This window comes from Phacochoerus africanus, chromosome 7 (assembly GCF_016906955.1).
Source record: "Phacochoerus africanus isolate WHEZ1 chromosome 7, ROS_Pafr_v1, whole genome shotgun sequence".
NCBI lineage: Eukaryota > Metazoa > Chordata > Mammalia > Artiodactyla > Suidae > Phacochoerus > Phacochoerus africanus.
This window is the reverse complement of record NC_062550.1, coordinates 75,003,637-75,027,502: the sequence shown is the minus strand read 5'-3', so window position 1 is coordinate 75,027,502 and position 23,866 is coordinate 75,003,637. Positions and strand designations below refer to the sequence as shown.

Sequence of the window (23,866 nt, the reverse complement as noted above, 5' to 3'; positions counted from 1 at the left end):
AAAAAAGTTTACAACTCTTAAGTATATGCAATAATATCCACTTTCAACTGTATCAATTAATCTTAGAGCATTCTTCTTCATATTACTTTAACAGATGATTTTAAAACACAAAGAAAAATTTGCCTGTGATGAACAATAAAATGAAAGAAAATTTAAATTGATTTAGAAACAATAAGCAACACAATCAACATTTGCCAAGAAGTGGATTACTGACAAAAAGAAAGTCTTCAAGTAATCTTAGCAAATCCTGTTGAAAAAGGACAAATATATTATAGCAAGTTGAATATCTATTTTGTTATTTTTTTCCAATTTTTTAACTTGGATATTAGTTCACTGTCAGGGTTAATAATGATTTTTATTTTTTGTATTATAATTGGTTTACAGTGTTCTGTCAATTTTCTATTGTATAGCAAAGTGACCCAGTCTCACACACACACACACACACATATATATATTCTTTTTCTCACATTATTCTCCATCATGCTCCATCACAAGTGATTAGATATAGTTCCCTGAGATATACAGCAGGATCTCATTGCTTATCCACTCCAAATGCAACAGTTTGCATCTGCTAACTCCAAACTCCCAGTCCATCCCTCTCCCTCCCTCTCCCTGTTTTGCAACCTTAAGTCTGTTGTCCAAGTCCATGAGTTTGTTTCTTTTCTGTAGAAAGGTTCATTTGTGCCATGTATTAGAGTGCAGATATAAGTGATATCATGTATTTGTCTTTCTCTTTCTGACTCACTTCACTTAGTATGAGAGTCTCTAGTTCCATCCATGTCACTGCAAATGGCATTATTTTGTTCTTTTTTTTATAACTGAATAGTATTCCATTGTGTATATACACCATATATTCTTAACCCCATTCATCTGTCGATGGACATTTAGGTTGTTTCCATGCCTTGGCTATTGTGAATAGTGCTGCAGTAAACACAGGGGTGCATGTGTTTTTTTCCAAGTAAAGTTTTGTCCAGATATATGCCCAGTAGTGGGATTGCTGGGTCATATGGTAGTTCTATATTTATTTTTCTGAGGTACCTCCATACTGTTCTCCATAGTGGTTGTACCCATTTACATTCCCACCAACAGTGTCAAAGGTTCCCTTTTCTCCACACCCTCTCCAGCATTTGTGATTTGTGGACTTATTAATGATGGCCATTCTGACTGGTGTGAGGTGGTATCTCATGGTAGTTTTGATTTGCATTTCTCTAATAATCAGTAATGCTGAGTATTTTTTCATGTGCCTGTTGGCTATCTGTATATCTTTTTTGGAGAAATGTCTATTCAGGTCTTTTGCCCATTTTTCAATTGGGTTGTTAGTTATTTTGCTGTTGGGTTGTGTAAGCTGTTTGTATATTTTAGAGATTAAATTCTTGTCAGTTGCATCATTTGAAACTATTTTCTTCCATTCCTTAGGTTGTCTTTTTCTTTTTTTCTTTTTTTTTTTTATGGTTTCCTTTGCTGTGCAAAAGCTTGTCAGTTTGATTAGGTCCCATTGGTTTATTTTTGCTTTTATTTCTGTTGCCTTGAGAGACTGGCCTAAGAAAACATTTGTAAGGCTGATGTCAGAAAATGTTTTGCCTATATTCTCTTCTAGGAGTTTGATGGTGTCTTGTCTTATGTTTAAGTTTTTAAGCATTTTGAGTTTATTTTTTGTGCATGGTGTGAGAGTTTTTTCCAGTTTCACTGAAAATTAGAAACATGTAGAACTGGACAGCTACATGTAAAACAATGAAATTAGAACATTCTCTAACATCATATACAAAAATAAATGTGAAGTGCTTTAAAGATCTAAATATAAGGCCAGATACTATAAAACTCCTAGAGAAAAATATAGGCAGAACACTCTTTGACATAAATCACAGCAATATCTTGTTTGATACACCTCCTAGAATAATGAAAATAAAAATACATCAATGGGACCTAACTAAACTTAAAAACTTTTGCACAGCAAAGGAAACCATTAAAAAAAAGACAACTCACAGAATGGGAGAAAATTTTTGCAAATAAAGTGACTGACAAAGGATTAACCTCCAAAATACACGAATATCTCATGGAGCTTTATATCAAAACAACAAAAAACTAACCAAAAAATGGGCCAAAGATCCAGGTAGACATTCCTCCAAAGAAGACAGACAGATGGATAAAAAACATGAAAAGATGCTTAACATCACTAGTTATTAGAGATATGAAAATCAAACCTACAATGAGGTATCACCTCACAACAGTCAGAATGGCCACCATCAAAAAGTCTATAAACAATAAATGCTAGCAAGGGTGTAGAGAAAAAGGAACCCTCTTATGCTGTTTGTAGGAATGTAAATTGCGTGCAACCACTGTAGAGGACAGTATGGAAGTTCCTTAACAAAAAATAAACATAGAACTACCATATGAGGAGTTCCCATTGTGGCTCAGTGGAAATGAACCTGATTAGTATCCATGAGGATGCAGTTTTGATTCAGGCCTTGCTCAGTGAGTTAAGGATCCAGTATTGCCATGAGCTGTGGTGTAGGTCACAGACACGGCTCAGATCCTGCATTACTGTGGCTCTGATGTATGCCAGTGGCTACAGCTCCCATACAACCCCTAGCCTGGGAATCTCCATATGCCATGGGTACAGTCCTAAGAAGACAGAAAAAAAATTACCATGAGATCCAGCAATCCCATTCCTCGGCATGTATCCACAGAGAATCATAATTCTAAAAGACACATGCACCCCAATGTTCACTGCAGCACTATTTACAATAGCCAAGACATGGAAAGCAACCTAAATGTCCATCAACAGAAAAATGGATAAAGAGATGTGGTATACATGTACACTGGAATATTATTCAGCCATAAAAAGAATGAAATAATGGCATGTGCAGCAACATGGATGGACTTACAGATTATATAGTGAGTGAAGTAAGTCAGACAGAAAAAGACAAATAACATATGATATCAATTATAAGTGGAATCTAATAAAAATGACACAAAAGAACCTATTAATAAAAAGAAACAGGAGAACCTGTTGTGGCTCAGCAGTAACGAACACAATTAGTATCCATGAAGATGGACGTTTGATCCCTGGCCCCACTCAGTGGATTAAGGATCTGGCATTGCTGTGAGCTGTGATATATGTCGCAGATGTGGCTTGGATCCCACGTTGCTGTGGCTGTAGTGTAAGCCAGCAGCTATAGCTCTGATTTGACTCCTAGCCTGGGAACTTCCATATGCCACAGGAGTAGCCCTAAAAAGAATAAATAAATAAATAAATAAAACAGAAACAAACTCACAGATTTCAAAACCTGTCTTAATGGTTACCATAGGTGAAAACATTAAGAGGAGGGAAGAAATGGGAAGGTGGGAATACCATGTATACACTACTGAATAAATAGATGATTAACAAGAACCTATTGAAGAGCACAGGAAAATCTACTCAACAATTCGTAATAATCTATGTGGCAAAAAAAAATGGATATATTTATGTATGACTGACTCCCTTTGCTGTATACCTGAAACTACTACAACATTGTAAGTCAACTATACTCCAATCGAATTAAACTAAAAAGAAGATATACAGATGGCCAATGGACAAATGAAAAAACACTCAACATCACTGATTATTAGAGAAATGCAAATCAAAACTACCATGAGATACCACCTCACACCAGTCAGAATGGCCATCATTAATAAGTCCACAAATCACAAATGCTGGAGAGGGTGTGGAGAAAAGGGAACCTTTGACACTGTTGGTGGGAATGTAAATGGGTACAACCACTATGGAGAACAGTATGGAGGTACCTCAGAAAAATAAATATAGAACTACCATATGACCCAGCAATCCCACTACTGGGCATATATCTGGACAAAACTTTACTTGGAAAAAAACACATGCACCCCTGTGTTTACTGCAGCACTATTCACAATAGCCAAGGCATGGAAACAACCTAAATGTCCATCGACAGATGAATGGGGTTAAGAATATATGGTGTATATACACAATGGAATACTATTCAGTTATAAAAAAAAGAACAAAATAATGCCATTTGCAGTGACATGGATGGAACTAGAGACTCTCATACTAAGTGAAGTGAGTCAGAAAGAGAAAGACAAATACATGATATCACTTATATCTGCACTCTAATACATGGCACAAATGAACCTTTCTACAGAAAAGAAACAAACTCATGGACTTGGACAACAGACTTAAGGTTGCAAAACAGGGAGAGGGAGGGAGAGGGATGGACTGGGAGTTTGGAGTTAGCAGATGCAAACTGTTGCATTTGGAGTGGATAAGCAATGAGATCCTGCTGTATATCTCAGGGAACTATATCTAATCACTTGTGATGGAACAAGATGGAGGATAATGTGAGAAAAAGAATATATGTGTATGTGTATGTGTGTGTGTGTGTGTGTGTGTGTGTGTGTGTGTGTGTGTGTGAATGAATGACTGGGTCACTTTGCTGTACAGCAGAAATTGACAGAACAATGTATATCAACTATAATGAAAAAAATAAAAACCTAAAAATTTTTTCAAAAAGTTTTTTAAAGAAAAATATGTAGAGATTAATTTTTCTCAATTAGATATTATTTAAATCTTGGAGAGAAAAATCAGCCCTTTCATATTTTATATACTAATTGCTAAGCAGGTTTCATTCCTTACATTTTATGTTTACTATTTATATAGAAGTGTTATATTTCATTTATTTCCACTTTGATCAGTTTTCCTAGGGTGACATCTCTAGTCCTTTGAATTCTGAAGTTCTTCTATGTATCCCCATTTCTCTAGTGATTATCTTCCCATTTTTAACAATCATATTTAAACTGTATTCCTCTACTATTTTAAAATCAAACAGGTTGCAGTTCAAGACAGCAATGTAGGATTCTGAACTCACCTTCTCCCATGGCATACTGACTCCATAGTTACATACAGAAAAATTTCTTCTAAAAGAATCCCTCTCCTCACAAAAAATTAACCAAGAGACTCCTAAACATTGACCAAGTGAGAAAAAACCCACATTGAAATGGGTAGGTGATGCTGAGACTCAATCTCAGACTGTTCTGAGACAAGTACAGTAACCCACAATTAGGAAGGAACTCACAACTCAAAACTTCTCCCCGAGAAGCTAATGGTTTGAACCTCATAGTCGGTGCCCGAATTTCTAAGACCTCACCCAAGAGCTGAACCTCCAAACCATTAAACTTTGAAAGGCAGTGGGATCTGTGTCCATGAGATCCACAAGCCTCCAGCAAACTGAGAAACAGTTCTTAACAGGGTTGCACAAACTCCATGACTACTCTCCAAGGCCTAGATCAGAGGAGGCCCATGAGTCTCTCTGTGAAAACATCTTTTAGCTTATCTTTAAAGATGTAGCCTAAAAGTCTTCTAATTAAACTCACATCTAAGGGACAAGTGCAGTCCTCTCAAGAGACCTCATAGTCTAGGCACTATCTTCATGCTCTCCCTCTGCCGTGCTTCAGGTTGCCTCTATCTCCCAGAAAGTAGTTTGTGCACACATTTGTTCTCCTATTTTTGTGACTTCTGCCCAGGGGATTCTCTGTAATTGCCTGGCTCTGGTTGCCAATGGGTCTTACTTTCCAGGTCCCATGGCACTATAACAAATGGAGAAAGAGTTCTTAACCAGCAGCAAACTAAAACATACTCCCAATCTTTCTGTGAAAGAGGCCTATTTGCTTAACTTAAATCAGCCTCAGTGATGGCTTCTAAGTTGACATACATTTAGGGGAGTACTGAAATACTTTGCAAAGACCACACAGCCCTGCAGGCATCATCTTTGCACTTTCCCTCTGCCCCATTCCAGGATACTGGTGTGGATTAAGGATGGTGCCTGCCACATCAATAAACAAAGGATGTGCCAGGCCACCTGCAGTAGCAGACACTGTAGCTACTACCCCCAACAAAGTACACCCTGAGGGGATTCAGAATAGATAAAACAGAATATTGGCCCTAAATAGTTAAGGTACCTATTGAAAGAATGATTTCAAAGAGCCCAGAATCCTGGATCTTCCTATACACAGAAAAATGTTAAATTCAATAACTTGAGAAATCTATATATTTTTTAAATTAACAGTAAACATGGTTCAAGTACTTAGCTTTTTTTTAGGTTTTTTGCTTTTTTAAAAAAAAAACTCCTAACTCCCGGAGTTCATGTCATGGCGTAGTGGAAACGAATCCGACTAGGAACCATGAGGTGCAGGTTCGATCCCTGGCCTCACTCAGTGGGTTAAGGAGCTGATATTTCCATGACCTGTGGTATAGGTCACAGATGTGGCTCAGATCTGGCATTGCTGTGGCTGTGGCACAGGCCAGTAGCCATAGCTCCAATTGGACCTCTAGCCTAGGAACCTCCATATGCCACAGGTGCAGGCCTAAAAAAAGAAAGAAAGACAAGATAAAGCTTCAGAAAAAGACCTTAATGAAATGCAGATAAGTGATTTGCCTGATAAGAGTTCAAAGTAATGGTCATAAAATAGCTCACTGAGGTAAGGGAACAACACATGAACACAGAGAGAATTTCAACAAAGAAACAGAAAATATAATAAAACATCAAACATAAATCAGAGCAGAAGAATATAATAACTGAAGTGAGAAATGTAGTAGTTAAAATCTCAACAAAACTTCAGCTAAAGAAATGATCAGAAGCTGAAAAGCTTTTGCACAGGAAAGGAAACCAAAAAGAAAAACAAAATGACAACTTACAGAATGGGACAAAATAGTTTCAAATGATGCAAATGATGAGGGCTTAATCTCTAAAATATATGAACAACTTATACAACTCAACAGAAAAAAACCCAACAACCCAAATGAAAAATGGGCAAAAGACCTGAATAGACATCTCTCCAGGGAAGATATATAGATGGCCAAGAAGCACATGAACAAATGCTCAACATCCCTGATTATTAGAGAAATGCACATCAAAACTACCATGAGATACCACCTCATACCAGTCAGAACGGCCACCACTAACAAGTTCACAAATAAAAAATGCTGGAGAGGGTGTGGAGAAAGGGGAATCCTCCCGCACTGTTGGTGGGAATGTAACCTGGTACGACCACTATGGAGAAGAGTAAGGAGGTACCTTAGAAAACTATACATGGGAGTTCCCGTCGTGGCTCAGTGGTTAACGAGTCCAACTAGGAACCATGAGGTTGCGGGTTCGGTCCCTGCCCTTGCTCAGTGGGTTAATGATCCGGCGTTGCCCTGAGCTGTGGTGCAGGTTGCAGATGCGGTTTGGATCCCACGTTGCTGTGGCTCTGGCGTAGGCCGGTGGCTACAGCTTCGATTTGACCCCTAGCCTGGGAACCTCCATATGCCGCAGGAGCGGCCCTAGGAAAGGCAAAAAAAAGACAAAAAAAAAAAAGAAAAGAAAACTATACATGGAACTACCATATGACCCAGAAATTCTACCCTTGGGCATATATATGAACAAAACTGTCCTTGAAAAAGACACATACACCCACATGTTCACTGCAGCACTATTCACAGTAGCCAAGGCATGGAAACAACCCAAATGTCCATAGACAGATGATTGGATTAGGAAGATGTGATATATATATATATATATATATATATATATATATATATACATACACACACACACACAATGGAATACTACTCAGCCATAAAAGAGAACAAAGTAATGTCATTTGCAGCAACATGGATGAACTAGAGACTCACATACTGAGTGAAGTAAGTCAGGAAGAGAAAGACAAATACCATATGATATCACTTACATCTGGAAGCTAATATACTGCACAAATGAACCTTTCACAGAAAAGAAAATCATGGACTTGGAGAATAGACTTGTGGTGCCAAAGGGAAGGGGGAGGGAGTGGGATGGATTTGGAGTTTGGGGTTAAGAGAGCAGACTATTGCCTCTGGAATGGATAAGCAATGAGATCCTGCTGTGCAGCACTGGGAACTATGTCTAGTCACTTATGATAGAGCATGATAATGTGAGAAAAATACATGTATGTGTAACTGTGTCACCATGCTGTACAGTAGAAAATTGACAGAACACTGTAAACCAGCTATAAGAGAAAAAATAAAAATCATTATATATATATATGTATATATATATACATATGTATATAAAGAAATGATCATAAAACTTAAAACAGGAAGATGAATTTATCCTATCAGAGCTGCTAAAAAGATAAAGGAATATGAAAGGATGAAGACAGCATAATAGGACTTAGGGGACAATAACAAGTGAACCAACGTTCACATTATACCAGTCCCAAAATGAGAAGAAGAAGGACTGGAGCTCACCTTCTCTCATAAAAACAACAAAATTACACCCGACTGCTGAACAACCTTCAACCAAATGGACTACAAACTTTCAAAAAAGATATCCAACTCCAGAAGAAAAAGAGGAGGCCACATCAAGACAGTAGGATGGGCGATTACATGATAGAAGCAACCCCATACCCACTGAGTGGGCAGCTCACAGAATGGAAAATAACTACATCACAGACGCACATACAGGAGTGAGAGTTCTAAGCCCCACGTCAGGTCCCCACATCTGGAGATCTAGCACTGGGAGAAGGAGCCAGGAGCATCTGGCACTGAAAGCTAGTGAGGTTTGTGCACAGTCACTCCAAGGGACTGGGAGAAACAGAGACAATATTTTTGAAAGGTGCACACAGGCTTTCATGTGCACTGGATCCAGAGCAAAGGAGAGACTCCATAGGAATCTGGGTCAGATCTGACTGCAGGTCTTGGAGAATCTCCTGGGAAAATAGGGGTAACTGTGGCTTCTTATAGGGGAAAGACATTGGAGGCAAAGGTCTCAGGAATATTCATCAGCATGTGGTCCTCCAGAGGTGGTCATTTTGGGAAAATCCGGCCCCATCCATCAGTACTGAGAATCCCCAAGCCAAACAATAATCTAGGTGGGATCACAACCCCATACATCAGTAAACAGGCTGTCTAAAGACCCCCAGGCACACAGCCGCCTCTAATCTTATCCAGAGACAAAGCCCCACCCACTAGAGGGATAAAAATCAGCCCCACATACCAGTGGGAAGGCACCAGGCCCTCTCATCAGGAAGCCTACAGCAAGCCCCCCTACCAACTTCAGCCACAAGGGGGGCAGACATCAGAAGCAAGAGAGGCTACAACTCTACTGTCTGCAAAAAGGAGACCACCCCAAAAACCTATAAAAATGAAGAGGCAGGGAACTATAACTCAACAAAGGAGCAAGGAAAAAAACCCCAGAAAAACAGCTAAGTGATTGGAGATTATCAGCCTCCAGGAAAAAGACATTAGACTGATGACAGTGAAGATGATGCAAGACACTGGAAATAAACTGGAGGCAAAGACTAATAATTTACAGCAAACACTGAGCAAAGAAATACAAGATTTAAAACTTTAGCAAGCAGAGATGCAAAATACAACAACACTAATTAGAAATTCATTAGAAGCAACAAACAGCAGAATACAGAACAAATAAGCAAGGTGGACAGATTATTGGAAATCACTGATATGAAACAGAAAAGAGAAACAAGACTGTAAAGAAATGAAGACAGTCTCAGAGAACTCTGGGACAAAGTTAAGTGCACCAACATCAGTATTATAGCAGTGCCAGAAAGAGAAGAGAAAGAGAAAGGGACAGAAAAAATATTTGAAGAGATAATAGCTGCAAAGTTCCAGACATGGGAAAGAAACCATGCACTCAAATCCAGGAAACACAACAACTACCATATAAAATAAACTCAAGGAGGAACACCCAAGACACATAATACTCAAACTGACCAAAATTGAAAACAAAGAGAAAAGACTGAAAGCAGCTAGTGAGTAGAAACAACATACAAGGGAGCCCTAATAATGTTATCAGCAGATTTTTCAGCAGAAACTTTGCAGGCCAGAAGAGAGTGGCACAATATACTTAAAGTGATGAAAGGAAAAAACCTCCAATCAAGATTACTCTATGCAGCAAGGCTTTCATTCAGCTTCGAATGAGAAATCAAAAGCTTTACAGATAAGCAAAAGCTAAGAGACTTTAGCAACACACTAAACCAGCTTTACAACAAATACTAAAGGAACTTCTTTAGGCAGAAAAGAAAAGGCCACAACTAGAAACAAAAACACTGAATGACAAGGCTCACCAGTAAAGGTATATATACAGTAAAGGTAGGAAATCATCCATGCAAAAATATGAGACATTGTGAGAAGAGGAGGGTCCAAGTGGTAATGTGTTTGCAATTAAGAGACCAACATCTTAAAACAATCTTGTATATATATATATTCCTACATCAAAATTTCAGGGTAACTGCAAACCAAAAATCTACAATAAATATACACACAAATTTAAAAAAGCAACTAAAATACAACACTGAAGACAGTCATAAAACCACAAGAGGAGAGAATAAGAGAAGGGTAGAAAAAAGAGCAACAAAAACAAATCCAAAACAGTTAATAAAATGGCAATAAGAACATACATATCAATAATTACCTTAAATGTAAATGGAAAAAATGCCCCAACCAAAAGACACAGACTGGCTGAAAGGATACAAAATAAGACCCATACATATGCTGTCTTCAGGAGACCCACATCACTTCTAAGAATACAGACAAACTGAAAGTGAGAGGATGGAAGAAAATATTCCATACAAATGGAAATCAAAAGAAAGCTGGAGTAGCAATACGCACATCAGATCAAATAGAACTTAAAATGAGGAATATTACAAGAGACAAAGAAGGACATTACATAATGATCAAAGGATCAATCTGAGAGGAAGATATAACAATTGTAAATATATATGCACCCAACACAGGATCACTTCAATATATAGAGAAACTAATAAAAACCTGAAAAGGAGAAATTGACAATAACACAATAATAGCAGGGAACTTCAACACCCCACTTACACCAATGAACAGATCAAGACAGAAAATCAACAAGGCAGAGTTTCTGTCATGGCGCAGTGGAAACAAATCTGACTGGGAACCATGAGGTTGCAGGTTCGATCCCTGGACTATGTTTTCCAGCGTTGCCATGAGATGTGGTGTAGTTTGCAGATGTGGCTCAGATCTGTGTTACTGTGGCTGTGGTGCAGGCTGGCAGCTGTGGCTCCCATCAGACCCCTATCCTGGGAACCTCCATGTGCCATAAGTACAGCGCTAAAAAAGCAAAGCAAAGAAAAGAAAAGAAAATCCACAAGGAAACACAGGCCTGAAATGAAGCATTAGATCAGATGGACTTAACAGATATCTATAGGACATTCCATCCAAAAGCAGCAGAATACACATTCTTTGCAAGTGCACACAGAACACTCCCTAGGATTGATCACATCCTGGGCCACAAATCAAGCCTTGGTAAATTTAAGAATATTGAAATCATATATAGCATCTTTTCCAACCATGACACTATATGACTAGAAATCAACAACAAGAAAACAACTACAAAAAACACAAACATACGGAGATTAAGCAACTTACTACTAAACAACCAATAGATCACTGAAGAAATCAAAGAGGAAATTAAAAAATACCTAGAAGCAAATGACAACAAAGACACAACACTCCAAAACCTATGGGATGGAGCAAAAACAGTTCTAAGAGGGAAGTTTACAGCAATACAAACCTACCTCAAGAAACAAGAAAAAGCTCAAATAAACAACTTAACTTTATCTAAAGCAGGTAGAAAGAACAGACAAGACCTAAAGTTAGCAGAGGGAAAGAATTCATAAAGATCAGAGCAGAGATCGACAAAATAGAAACAAAGAAAAACATAGAAAAGATCAATGAAACTAAAAGCTGATTCTTTGAAAACATCAACGAAACTGATAAAGCCTTAGCTAGACTTATTAAGAAAAAAAAAAAGAGAGGGCTCAAATCAATGAAATTAGAAATGAAAAAGGAGAAGTTACAATGGACATTGCAGAAATACAAAGGATCCTAAGAGACTACTATGTGCAACTATATGCCAATAAAATGGACAACCTAGAAGAAATGGATAAATTCTTAGAAAAGTACAATCTTCCAAGACGAAAGCAAGATGAAACAAAAAAGATGAACAGACCAATCACAAGAACTGAAATTGAAACTGTGATTAAAAACAACAAACAAAAGTCCAACAAACAGAAGTCCAGGATCAGACGGCTTCACAGGCAATTCTATCAAACATTTAGAAAAAAGCTAACACCTATCCTTCTGAAACTAACCCAAAAAACTACAGAGAAGGAACATTTCCAAACTCATTCTATGAGGCAACCATCACCCTCATACCAAAACCAGACAAAGATATCACAAAAAAAGAAAATTTCAGACCAATATCACTGAGGAACAAAGATGCAAATATTCTCAACAAAATACTAGCAAACCAAGTCCAACCATTCATTAAAAGGTTTGTACATCATGATCACATGGGATTTATCCCAGGGATGCAAGTATTCCCCAATATCCGCAAGTCAATCAGTGTGATACATGGCATTAACAACCTGAAGAGGAGTTCCTGCCATGGCTCAGTGGTTAGTGAATCTGACGAGGAACGATGGGGTTGCAGGTTCGATACGTGGCCTTGCACAGTGGGTTAAGGATCCAGCATTGCCATGAGCTGTGGTGTAGGTCCCAGGTGCCGCTCAGATCCCTTGTTGCTGTGGCTCTGACACAGGCCGGCAGATAACTCCGATTAGATCCCTAGCCTGGGAACCTCCATATGCCAGAGGTGTGGCCCTAAAAAGGCAAAAACAAAACAAAACAAAAAACGTGAAGAATAAAATCCACATGCTCCTCTCAATAGATGCAGAAAAAGCCTTTGAAAAAATCCAACACCCATTTCTGATAAAAACCCTTCAGGAAATGGGCATACAGGGAGACTACTCCAACACAATAAAAGCCATATATGACAAACCCAGAGCTAACATTCTCAGTGGTGAAAAGCTTAAAGAATTTCCACTGAGATCAGGAACAAGACAAGGATGTCTGCTCTGGCCACTACTATTCAACATAGTTTTGGAAGTCCTAGCCACGGCAATCAGAGAAGTAAAAGAAATAAAAGGAACCCAAATTGGAAAGGAAGAAGTAAAACTATCACTATCTGCAGATGACATGATACTAGACCTAGAATATCCTAAAGATGCCACCAGAAAACTGTTAGAGCTCATCAATGAATGTGGCAAAGTCGCAGGATACAAAATTAACACACAGAAATCAACTGTATTTCTATATACTAACAACAAAAGATCAGAAAGAGAAATTAGGGAAACAATCCCACTTACCATCGTATCAAAAAGAATAAAATACTTAGGAATAAAGCTACCTAAAGAGACAAAAGACTTGTACTCTGAAAATGATAAGACGCTGATGAAAGTAATCAAAGATGACACAAAGATGAAATGACATACCATACTCTTGGGTTGGACAAATCAATATAATCAAAATGACTATACTGCCCAAGGCAATCTACAGATTCAATGCAATTCCTATCAAACAACCAAGGACATTTTTCAGACTGGGACCAAAATATCTTAATATTTGTTTGGAAGCACAAAAGACCCAGGATAGCCATAGCCATCCTGAGAAAAAAATGGAGCTGGAGGAAACCAGGCTCTCTGACTTAAGACTATACTACAAAGAAAGCTACAGTCATCAAAACTGTATGGTACTGGCACAAAGACAGAAATATAGATCAGTGGAACAGGACAGAAAGCCCAGAATTAAACCCATGCATCTACACTCATCTAATCTGTGACAAAGAAGGCAAGAACATACAATGGAGAAAAGCCAGCCCTTTTAATAAGTGGTGCTGGGGAAACTGGACAGCCACATGTAAAAGAATGAAAGTAGAATACTTCCTAACACCATACACAAAAATGAATTCAAAATGGATTAAAGACCTAATTATAAGACCTGATTCTATAAAACTCTTAGAGGAAAACATAGGCCAAACACTCTCCAACATAAAGCCACAGCAATATCTTCTCCCTAGATCCACCTTCTAGAGTAATGACAGTAAAAACAAAAATAAACAAATGGGACTTAATTAAACTTAAAAGTTTCTACACAGCAAAGGAAACCCTAAACAAAATAAAAAGACAACCCACAGAATGGGAGAAAATCTTTGCAAATGAATCAACTGACAAGGGATTAATCTCTGAAATTTACAAACACCCTTAGCTCCATACCAAAAAAACAAACAACCCCATCAAAAAATGGGCAGAAGATCTAAAGAGACATTTCTCCAACGAAGACATATAGACAGACAAAAAAAAAAAACATGAAAAAAGATGTTCAGCATCACTCATTAGAGAAATGCAAATCAAAACCACGATGAGGTACCACCTCACACCAGCCAGAATGGCCATCATCAAAAAGTCTACAAATAATAAATGCTGGAGAGAGTGTGGAACAAGGGAGCCCTACTAAACTGTTGGTGGAAATGTAAATTGGTGCAACCACTGTGGAAAACATTATGGAGATGCCTCAGAAAACTAAAAATAGAATTAACATTTGATCCAGCAATCCCACTCCTGGATAGCTATCCAGAGAAAACCATGGCTTGAAAAGATACATGTACTCTAATATTCATTGCAGCACTATATACAATAGCCAAGACATGGAAACAACCTAAACGTCCATTGGCAGAGGAGTCGATCAAGAAGATGTGGTGCATACACTCAATGGAATATTACTCAGTCATTAAAAGGAAAAAAAAATACCAGAATTTTTAGCAACATGGATGGACCTAGAAATTATCATGCTAAGTGAAGTTAGCCAGACAGTGAGATACCAACATCATATTCTATTGCTTATATGTGGAATCTAAAAAAAAAAAGGACACAACGAGCTTCTTTACAGAACAGACACTGACTGACAGTAATTAGTAATAGGAAAATATATGAAAGTATAAATCTCAATGGTAAACATATATATGTAAGATTCAGAATAATCTATTGTTTTAAAGATGATGGGTTAATCACTTATAAAACTAGTATGAAGGTTAAAAGACAAAAATAATAAAAGTAACTATAATAACTTGTTAATAGATACATCAAATAAGAAGATGGACCATGTGACACAAAAAACATAAATGGGGGAGGGAAATAAAAACACAGAATTTTAGAATACATTCAAACTTAAGTTTTTATTAACTTAAAATAGATTGTTATAAATAGAAGCTGTTACACACACACACACACACACACAAAACCTCATGGTTACCCTAAAACAAAAAACTATAGTAGAAACACAAAAGATAAGGATAAAAGAATCTAAGCGTATCACCAGAGAAAATAATCAAATCACAAAGGAAGAGTGTAAAACAAAAAGGAAAAACAAAAAGGAATTATTCTTAAAAATGAACAAAATGGGAATATGTCCATATCAATCATTACTTTAAATGTAAATGGACTAAAATTTCCAATCAAAAGACACAGTGTGGAAGAATGTATTAAAATAAAAACAAGACCCTATTATATGCTACCTACAAGATACTCTCTTCTAAGGACACTTCACAGACTGAAAGTAAATGAGTGGAAAAGGATATTCCATGTAAATGGAAACAAACCAAAAACCTGGGATAACTATATGTATATAAAACAAAACAAACTTTAAGACAAAGACTGAAATGACAGAAAATAAAAGGTCATTATATAATAAGTATGAATCCAACAAGAGGATATAACATTCATAAATATCTATGCACCTGATATAGGTGCAGCTAAATGTGTAAAGCAAATATTAATAGACCTAAGGGAGAAACAGCAATACAATAAGAGAAGGGGACTTTAATACTCTACTTTCATCAGTGGATATAACATCCAAACCAAAAATCAATAAGAAAATGACCCTTTACACCAGATGAACTAAACAGACATATATATAGAACATGCTACTCAATAACAACAAAACACATTCTTCTCAAGTGCACATGAAACATTCTCTAGGATAGATAATAAGTTAGGCCAGAAAACAAGTCTTAAAAATTTTAAGAAGACAAATTGTATCAAGTATGTTTTCCAACTACAATAGCATAAAACTAGAAATCAATCACATGAGTAAAACTAGACAATTCACAAATATGTGGAGATTATACAACATGCTTCTGAACAACCAACTGGTCAAAAAAGCAATCAAAAGAGAAAAAAAATCTTGAAACAAATGAAAATGAAAATACAACATAACAAAACCTATGGGATATAGCAAAAACATTTCTAAAAGGGAAGTTCATGGTGATAAATGCCTACATTAACAAACAAAAGATCTCAAATTAACTTTACACCTCAAGGAACTAGAAGGAGAACAAACTGAGACTAAAGATACTAGAAGAAAGAAAATAACAAATTTCAGAGTAGAAATAAATAAAACAGAAAATAAAAAGACAATGGAAAAAGATCAATAAATCTAAGAACTGTTGTTTTTTAAAGATAAGCAAGATCGACAAATTTATTTAGACTGAGTAACATAGAGGGGGATTCAAATAAATAAAATCATAAATTAAAGAGGAGACTACAACTGATACCACAGAAATACAAATGATCAAAAGGCAATACTCTGAATAATTACACACCAATAAGTTTGACAAAATAATATAAATTCCTAGAAACTACAACCTAAGACTAATCCATGAAGAAACAGAAAACGCAAATACACTGATAATTAGTAAGAAGACTAAAGTAGTAACCCAAAATCTCCCAACGAACAAAGGTTCAGGACCAATGACCTAACTGATGAGTTCTACTAAACATTTAAACAGAATATGAATCTTTTTCAAATTCATCCAAAATAGAAGAGGAGGGAACACTTTAAAACTCCTTTTATGAGATCAGCATTACCCTTGTACAAAAACCAGATATGGACACTATAAGAAAAGAATATTATAGGCCAATAAACCTGATGAATAAAGATTCAAAAATTCTCAAAAAATATTAACTGAAGGTAACAATACATTAAAAGAACGGTTCAGCATGATCAAGTAAGATTTATTTCAAGGATAAGGATGGCTCAACATACACAAATAAATCAATAAAAATATGACCCATTAACAAAAGGAAGGATCATTGACATGGATGCAGAAGATGCATTTGCAAGAATTCATTCATGTCTAAGAACTTGCAACAAAAGGTATGGAGAGAATTATAGAGAGAATGTACCTCAACATAATAAATGCCATACATGACAAGCTTACAGCTAATACACTAAATGATAAAAAGATGAATCTTTTCTTCTAAGATCAGGAACAAGAAAACAATGTCCACTCTTATTTTTATTCAAAATAATATTGGTTATATTTGCTAGAAGAATCAGACAAGAAAAAGAAATAACATGACATTATATATAAAAAATTCTAAAGATTTCACTGTGACCAATAAAAACTGTTACGATAAATTCAGTAAAGTTGTAGGATATATAATCACATAACAAAAATCAGTTGCATTTCTATGTAATATCATGAACTATCATAATGAGAAATTAAGAAAACAATCCCATTTACAACTGTATCAAAAGAATAAAAATACCTATAAGTAAATTTAACCAAGTAGGTAAAATACTTGTACACTAAAAACTATAGGACATTGATAAAAGAAAGTGAAAAGGACACACATAAAATGGAAAAGCAGTCCATGCTCGTGGATTGGAATAATTAATATTGTCACCGTATCTATTCTACTCAGAGTCATCTGCATATTCAACACTATCCCTATGAAAATTCCAATGACATTTTTCATAGAAATAGAAAAACAATCCTAAAATTAGTAGGTAACCACAAAAACCTCAAATCACTAAGGCAAGCTTGAGAAAAAAAAATGCTGGAGGCACCATATTTTGTAATTCCCAAATAATATTGCAAAGATGTAGTAATCAAAACAGTAAGCTATTTTTGACTGGCGCATCTAGTCCATTGACATTTAAAGGAGTTATTGACAGGTATGAACTTACTGCCATTTTATCACTTGTTTTTCTGTTGTTTCTATAGTTCTTTGTTCATTTCTTCTTTTTGTTTCTACAATTGTGGCTTTATGATTTTCTTTAGTAGTATGTTTGGGTTCTCTTCTTTTTGCTTTTTGTGTAGCTATTGTAAGTTTTTGATTTGTGGTTACCTAGGATCATATATGTTCATCCATAATTATACCTACTTGTTTTAAACTGTCATTTAATTTCAAACACATCTTCAGCCATTAAAAGGAACAAAATACAGGCATTTTTAGCAACATGGATGGACCTAGAAATTATCATGCTAAGTGAAGTCAGTCAGACAATGAGACACCAACATCAAATGCTTTCACTGACATGTGGAATCTGAAAAAAGAACACAATGAACTTCTTTGCAGAACAGATACTGACTCATAGCCTTTGAAAAACTTATGGTTTCCAAAGGAGACAGTTTGGGGGGTGGGGAATGCCCTGGGGTTGTGGGATAGAAATCCTATAAAATTGGATTGTGATGATCACTGTACAACCATAAATGTAATAAATTCATTGAGTCATAAAAAATTTTAAAAATTAAAAAAATAGAATTAGGAGAATCTTCATAAATTTTTGAAAAACTTATCAGAATTTTTGTTCATAAATGAACATTTCTTGTTTTTCACATATTCACTACTCCTAGTAATAATGATGATTAATAAACATTAAAAAAACACATCTTAATTAAAAGATCTACATTTTTACTCCCTTCCCCTACATTTTGTGTTCTTGATGTCATATTTTACATCTTCCTGCTTATTCCTTAACTTTTTATTGTAGTTATATATGCTTTTACAATTTTTTGACTCTTAATCTACACACTGGCTTATTTAAGTAATCCTCAATCCTCACTATATATCTGCCTTTCCTGCAGAAATTTTTTCCCTTTCCTACAGCATGGAAAGATGCAAGAATGGAAGATTCTTATGCTTCCATTTAGAGAAGACCCTACAGCATTTCTTTTAGGATAGGTTTAGTATTGATAAATTCTTTTAATTTTTGCTTATCTGAGAAGTATTCAATCTCTTCTTCTATTCTACATTATAATCTTGCTGGCCAGAGTAGCCTAGGTTGTGGGTTTTTCCATTTCATCACTTTGAATATCATGCTCTTCTGTCCTGAAAAGTTTCTTCAAAGAAATCAGCCTTATGAGGATTCACTTGTATATGACTGTTTTTCTATGGATGGTTTTAGAATTCTTTAACTTTTGCCATTTAATTATGCTATTCACAAGTGGATTCCAGGCTTCTCCAACCTTTCTATCTGTCCTAGCAGTTCTCCAACCAGCCAAGGAGGCTTGTCTCCTACACATAGGACCCCGAAACTAGGACACCAGATCACTACCAGAGGCAGGTATCTACTTGAGTGATATCTTTTTCTCCTAGTCCCCTTCCAGGGGAAAAACATCTCATCCTACCTGATTAAGTGGTATCTTTCTTACATTCGTGGTTACACAGGAGTCCTTCTGCCAACTTTCAGTTAGTTTTCAGTGAGGTTTTTCCATATGTCCATATATTTTTTATGTGTTCACTGGGGGAGGTGAATTCTACATTCTCTTACTTCACCCATTCATCTTGATCTCTGTCCGCATTCTGTCTCTTTTTCTGGCTTCTCTTCTACTGCACATCCGCCAACTTTAAATGTTGTAGTTTCAAAGGACTGTCAACTTTGTTCTTATTTCATACATTTTCTCTTCAGAATTATATACACAAATATATTCATTACTACATATCCACTGGATACTACACATCTCTTCTCACCTCAAGCTCTGTACATTAAAATGTCTATGCACATCCTTGCATATACCACAGATCTTTTGGAAGACCCTCAATCAACTTGAACAGACCAAATTTAACTAATATTCTCTTAGAAATATGCTCCTCCTCTCAATCTGTTAGAATAATGCTAGGCATTTTTTTAATCACAAAATGTGTAATGCTCAAACAATTCTTTCTTTTGCATGCAATAATTTAAAATGCATTTTTCTGTCAGCAGGCAATTTTCTTCTATCAAGTGACTTGGAGCTCAAGACCTTCCCATCTTGTGGCTCCTATTGGTCTTCACTGATATCTAGCTATTAGAAGAATAACATGGAGAAGTAATTCCTAAATTTTTTTTTACAATCATTGAAAATTATGTATATCACTTTAGATAATATTCAACTATAAGATCTAGCCACAAGGCCAAACTTGGATAGAAGCTTAGGAATTGTATTCCTTTTCTGGGTAGCCATTTCACCATAGCAGTTCTGGTACATAAAAGGGAGTGAATGGATTTTGCTGAACAGTTCATCTTTTCTGCAACATCCTTCTATGCTTTCAATCTTGGTGAAAGGCACCATCCCATAAACTACACATACACCCAAATCATAACTCCAGGTTTTCTTTGATTTCTCCCTTCTCCCCTCATCACCAAGTCTATCAAATCTAGATTTCCTAATTTTTTTGTGATAGCTTTTCTCTCAGTTCCACCATTACTGCCATTTTTCAACTTCATGCCCTCATTAGTTTTCAGCCTGCCTTGAGTTTTGCTGCTTCTTAAATCTCTCCTCATTGTTGTCAGAGTCACCTTCTAATACTCCGATGTTATCATACTCTGCTAAAATTTCTTCGGTGGTTCTCTGGTAATAGAAAATTAAACCATTATATTTCATACATGGTCTTTTATGATTTAGCCTTTTATATCACCCAGAATTATCTCCTGTCATTCCCCTACTCCTTGTAACTTATGCAATACTAGTAGCAGTAAAATAACTAGAATGAAAAAAGATATTTGCAGTTTCTAAAACAAGCTATACTCTCTCATATCTTAGTTTTTAATCTCATTTCTCCTTCATAGTTATGAAAGCAGTTTGTCCATTTGGTCAACTTACTAATTGATACTCAGATAAAAAGTTTTCTCTTCTATCACGTTTTCCTCCAGGTTGCCCATAAAACTTAGAAATGTCTTTTACTAATGGATTACTAAGCTCACTGCCTTTTGTAGAAACCCCAATTGGAAGAGTTTATCTAAATGTATTTGATTTTTTTCTATTTCTGTCTAGGTACTAGACTATAGTAGTCTATAAGTACACTTTAAGTAGTCTTTAAGTAGACTTCTTAAAGATAGATTTTCATGTCCCTTAATCTCTATACCTTGCATAGTCTAGCATACAATTTGCAAGAGAATAAAAACTTTTTTTTCACCACTGTATCCTCAAGGTCTATCCTCAATGTCTAGCATATAGGAGACACTCAGCAATCAGTCAAATTTTTTTATTCTTTCAAAAAAAACACTTGATTTTTATCACTATTGTCTACATTTTATCTCTATTTTATTTATTGCCTCTGTGATCTTTACCATTTCCTTCCTTCTGATAATTTTGAGATTTTTTTTTCTTTCTCTAATTCTCTTAGGTGGTGAGTTAGGTTGTTTATTTGTTATTTTCTTATTTCTTTTCTTGAGAAGGCTTATATTGCTATGAACTTCCCTCTTAAAAGTGTTTTTGCTAAATCTAATAGTTTTTCTTAAAGGTTTGTTTCATTGTCATTTGTCTGAAGGTATTTTCTGATTTGCTATTTGATATAATCATTGACCCATTGTTGGATTTTTTTTTTTTTTGGCAAAAAATAGATCTATTAAGATAGGATGCTTGTGGAGTTCCCACTGTGGCTCAGTGACCAACGAATTTGACTAGGAACCATGAGGTTGCGGGTTCAGTCCCTGGCCTCGCTCGGTGGATTAAAGATCTGGTGTTGCTGTGAGTTGTGGTGTAGGTCACAGACATGGCTTGGATCCCACAGTGCTGTGGCACAGGCCGGCGACTACAGCTCCAATTGGACCCCTAGCCTGGGAACCTCCATATGCTGCAGGTGCGGCCCTAGAAAAGACAAAAAGACCAAAAAAAAAAAAAAAAAGATAGGATGCTTGTGAGAGGTGCAAACAGGCAGGTAAGGAGGCTCTCCCCATTGGTTTTTTAGTAGAATGTTGTTTAGTCTCCATGTAATCATTTTATCTTATTTTTCTTTCTGGGATTGATGTCTAGTTTCATACTGCTGTGTTCTGAAAGAAGACCGAAATAATTTCTATCCTCTTAAATTTGTTGAGGCTTGTTTTATGTCCTAGTATGTGGTCTATCCTAGAGAATGCTACGTGTGTATTTGATTAGAATGTGCATTCTGTATCTTTTTGAATGAATCATACATCCTTATTATTAACAGAAGTTACAACTAATGTTTATATATGTTTCAATATTCTTAAATATATAATTATGTTTACCTATAGCACATTTAAACCTAAAGCAATTTTATTTTGAAAGAAATTTTACAGGAATTATAGAAAGAAGTTTAAATGTACAGGCTTTTCTGGAATAAGGCACATTACAGTTTCTGAAGAGTTTTTAATTTTACTTTTGGATCTAAGCTAAAATTTTCCCAGAATGAAAATACTATAAAAAAAGAAAAAGTTAGCATAAAAGGACATTTTTTTCCAAAAGAAATTAACCTTAAAGAAATTTTCAAATACTAAAATATGACATGATAAATCAATTGACTTAATTGGAAATATAATGTAAGATGTACTTTACCTCACCAAGTCCAAAGTCCCATGACTGCTTAGAATGCAATTCTTCCAAAGGGATGTTACTCCTGCAGGTTATAAATATGACAGTGTTAGAGTCTGCTTTACTCCCTCTGAAAACTATTGTTCTCAATTATGTTTCCCAAAGTTGGCAGCAGATAAGAATTTTAAGGAAGCTTTTTTTAAAATATGAGTTCATAAGGATTCTATCCTAAGCAGCCTATTGATTATGTGTAGGTCAAACTTGATATTTTGTATATCAAAATCACCCATCAAATGATAAGGATCTGCCAACAGCTTTTAGAACCATGTTCTAAATCACTTTAATAAAATATATTTTAAAATTCAAGGCTTAACATCCTGTTTTTCTTCATAAGTCTCTGGGAGTTCGCATCGTGGCACAGCAGAAATGAATCCAACTAGGAACCATGAGGTTGAGAGTTCAATCCCTGGCCTTGCTTAGTGGGTTAAGGATCCAGCGTTGCTGTGAGCTGTGGTATAGGTCGCAGACATGGCTTGGATCCTGCTTTGCTGTAGTGCAGGTAAGCAGCTATAGCTCCAATTTGACTCCTAACCTGGGAACCTCCATATGCTGCAGGTGCAGGCCTAAAAAGCAACATAAATAAATAAATAAAATAAAATAAAAATAAAAATTAATCATTCATAAGTCTCTGAATATTTGCAGGTTTGACCAAAAAAACCCTAATTTGTTGATTTTATTAAATAATTTCTGGGGAGTTCCCGTCGTGGTGCAGTGGTTAATGAATCCCATGAGGAACCATGAGATTGCGGGTTTGATCCCTGGTGTTGCTCAGTGGGTTAAGGATCTGGCGTTGCCGTGAGCTGTGGTGTAGGTCGCAGATGGGGCTCGGATTCTGCGTTGCTGTGGCTCTGGCATTGGCCGGCGGCTATAGCTCCGATTAGACCCCTAGCCTGGGAACCTCCATATGCCATGGGAGCAGCTCAAGAAAAGGCAAAAAGACAAAAAGTAATAATAATTTCTGAATGTGTTTTTTAATTAATTTGCTGTGTTAATTCCATAAAAATGGCCTCCAATTATTCTCTGTGTTAATATAATATATATTAAATAGTTACATACTTCATAGGGAAGTGCTTCCAAGGTAAAAAAAAAATCTATTTTAGTTTATGATTTTCAATTTCCAAATTTTGACTAAATTGTAATTATTACAAAGAAAGTCAGGCTTATAATGAAACTATGTTTTCTTTCATTACTATAATTACAGTCCCATAAATTATTGATATGCTTGTTTATGCCATTAACATTTGAATTCTATTACTCTCCTGTTCTGATTCTCTACTAACCAAGCAACCTTCCCATGGAGAGCTGCTGAAATATAAGAAATATGCTCATCATGCCAGTAAGCATTCTTATAT

General features: G+C 36.0%; 1 protein-coding gene across 1 annotated transcript in view; it reads right to left on the bottom strand.

Moving 5' to 3' along the window:
- C7H12orf40 (chromosome 7 C12orf40 homolog) overlaps positions 1 to 23,866 on the bottom strand; it is a 62,656-nt gene that overhangs the window by 7,426 nt on the left and 31,364 nt on the right. The window contains 1 exon segment of the mRNA XM_047785807.1: positions 22,479 to 22,539. Within this exon segment, the coding sequence (XP_047641763.1) occupies positions 22,479 to 22,539 (61 nt within the window).